A 2,740-nucleotide genomic window follows, 5' to 3' on the forward strand; every position below is an offset into this window, starting at 1 on the left:
GCCTCTTAACGAGGTCCCCCGGCCCCTGGTCCCAGCCGCTCTTCGAAGACTTGCCCGATGACAGGCATGTACCATGTTTCCGGCTGGGACGTTTTTCTGAGCCTTGCTCCGGGCTCCGTAAAGCGGACACGGTGCCAGGGAGAGGATTTCGGGGCGGTTGCGGGCACAGGCGAGCTTCTGCGGAGGCCTTGGCGAACGCCCCCGCGCGGCGCGGTCCGATGGCCCCACGGGGCCGCCCCTCCACTGTGAGGTCACCGGAGCTCAGCAACATTCACCGCGGCCAGGACGCCTACAGGTCACCGAAGCAGAACTTTCCGACTCTCGCGCCTTCGCTCGTTGGCCCTGCACATAGATGGCATCAGTCTGGTCACCAACCTCTTGTCGCTTTGGGCTGGACACAGTTTCCAGTAATAACACCAGAGGCATCAATAAGACCAGCGGACCCTCCCCGACACCGCCCACAGCCCGACGATCCCACCGCCGTAAACCGCCCCGAAGCCAGCGCCGAAAGCCGAACCCGGAAGCCCCGCCCCGCGCAGGGCCCGCCCGAACGTTCCCTTTCCTGGGCCTCCATTGGCCAAGTCTGAACGGTCGCACGTCGAGGTTCCTTATGGGAAATGTAGTTCACGCCCCGCTTCAGGAGCTAGCGGCACCCTCCCTTAGCGCCTTGGCAACGACCCAGCCGCGCCGCGAGGAGAGCCGGGAATGGAGGTCGTGGCGTGAGGGGCGCCGAGCTGCGGGAGGCGGAGGCCACGGGAGTTCCGGGAGTTCCGGCGTTGCCCTGCAGTCCGCAGTCCTCGGCGGGAAATCTGTCCTGGCGCCCCAGGCAGCTCTGCGTGGGCCGCAGTGACTTCCTCGCGATCCCCTGGGCGAGGTCAAGGGCAGGGACCCTTGCCGCGCCTTCCACGCGCCGTGCCCCACCGGCGAGTGACTCCATCTTCCTCAGACTTGTCGCTCGCGGACAGGCGCCGTGGGTCTCCCGGGCCTCCGTACCGTCCTCCTTCCCCGCGGCTCCGGGAAGCGGCTCCCTGTCTTGGGACGCATTTCAACCGCGCGGGGAGAGCTTCCCGGGAAGATTCCACGGCGGCCGAGGGTTTCCGCGCCCAGGACGCGTTTCGGCTGAGGCCGTGGGTCCAGGCCACGTCCGATGGCCGGGGAGACGGAGGTGAGCAGAGGGTGCCTCCGAGGAATGAGGGGGGCCGCCAAGTGGGGGGCGGCGTGTGCCAGGGCAGAGTTGGAGGAGGGCAGGAGATCTGCGTATGGTTCCCGGGGGAGGTCTTTGATGCAGGGCTGGGGCATGCCCTTGGCACTGGGGGCCATTGGAGATGTGCCGCAGGACTGGGACAGGATAGGGTCGTAGTTGCTGTGCCAGGCACTCTGGAGACGCATGTGCAGAACGGCGTGTGGAAGGCCAGGCGATTGCCTATAGGGTAAACTGGGGAGGTTGTGCCGAGGGTGTAGAGTTTTAGGCATTCTGCTGTCCAGTTTTGTGCCTGTCCAGCAGGAGGCAGACTGGTACCCTGGGACCGGGTACTTGGGACCTAAGGGAGAAGGATGAGCATAGGTTTGGTTGCGTCTGAGAGGTGTGGTTTCTGGGACTGGAATTGGCAGGCCAGAGATAGAGTGGAGCCTGTGTGCTTGGCCCTGCACATAGATGGCATCAGTCTGGTCACCAGCCTGTTGTCGCTTTGGGCTGGACACAGTTTCCAGTAGTAACACCAGAGGCATCAATAACGCCAGCAGCTCTGATATTCCTCTGGGATAGGAGAAGGAAGGTATAAGGGTATGTGTAGGGAGTATGGTGAGGAAGGGTTTGGGTCTTATAGGGAAAGATAACGTCAGGGAGAGATGTGATAGGACCCTGAGATGCAGGTCAAGGGCCTGAATGTGTCCATCTGTCCATATTTTGGTTGTTTTTTTCTGCCCATCATTGACCCCAAGGTTCAGTTGGACCCATCATTGCAGGGCTTGGTGATGTTTGAGGATGTGGCGGTATATTTCTCCAGGGAGGAGTGGGGGCTCCTTAATGTGACCCAGAAGGGCCTATACCAGGATGTGATGCTGGAGAACTTTGCACTCGTTAGCTCACTGGGTAAGTCTCTCACACTGTCCCTCAGCACACTGACTACCCCCGCATTTTCCCCATGCGAAGTTCCGTCCGTAACGAAGCCAAACCACAGGAGCTGTTTCTTCCCAGATTCCCTGTTTGTAGGTGTTGTGGGTGGTGGGACTCGGCTGTGTGCTCCTTCTCTGCCTTTCTCTGAGCAATGCTGTTGGCAGTCTCAACACCTCTTGCCCCAGGAGCCAGTGGAGCAGGTTTTGGGGGTCAGATGTTTCATAGTTTGCCCACCAAATCCCACCAAGCTCTGCCTCTTCCTGGCCATGTGACTCTCTTGAAGATATGCCTTCTCTGTGCTCCGGGTTTTGCTTTCCTACAAAAGAAATTTTGCAGGGACCTCCCTGGGCCAGCCTTGACCCATGAATTTTAATCAGAACAGTTTGAGGAATATTACCTTTTTTTTTTTTTTCCTTTTTTACGACAAGAGTCTCGCTCTATTGCCCAGGCTGGAGTGCAGTGGTGCAATCTTGGCTCACCACTACCTCTGCCTTCAGGGTTCAAGCGATTCTCCTGCCTGAGCCTACCGAGTAGCTGGGACTACAGGCTCGTGCCACCATGCCCGGCTAATTTTTGTATTCTTAGTAGAGATGGGGTTTCACTATGTTGGCCAGGCTGGTCTCA

General features: G+C 59.4%; 1 protein-coding gene across 2 annotated transcripts in view; it reads left to right on the top strand.

Annotated features, from left to right (window-relative positions):
• Positions 1-476: 476 nt before the first annotated feature.
• Positions 477-2,740, top strand: part of ZNF584 (zinc finger protein 584) — a 15,659-nt gene continuing 13,395 nt past the window's right edge. The window contains exons 1-2 of one of the 2 annotated variants that reach the window (XM_011959109.1): positions 477-1,165; positions 1,942-2,092. In XM_011959109.1, coding sequence (XP_011814499.1) covers positions 1,148-1,165; positions 1,942-2,092 — 169 coding nt within the window. In that variant the 5' untranslated portion in view covers positions 477-1,147. The remainder of the gene's footprint in view (positions 1,166-1,941; positions 2,093-2,740) is intronic. The other variant, XM_011959110.1, reaches the window with a different exon arrangement.

Source organism: Colobus angolensis, unplaced genomic scaffold (genome assembly GCF_000951035.1).
Source record: "Colobus angolensis palliatus isolate OR3802 unplaced genomic scaffold, Cang.pa_1.0 Scaffold480, whole genome shotgun sequence".
In the NCBI taxonomy this organism is placed as follows: Eukaryota; Metazoa; Chordata; class Mammalia; order Primates; family Cercopithecidae; genus Colobus; species Colobus angolensis.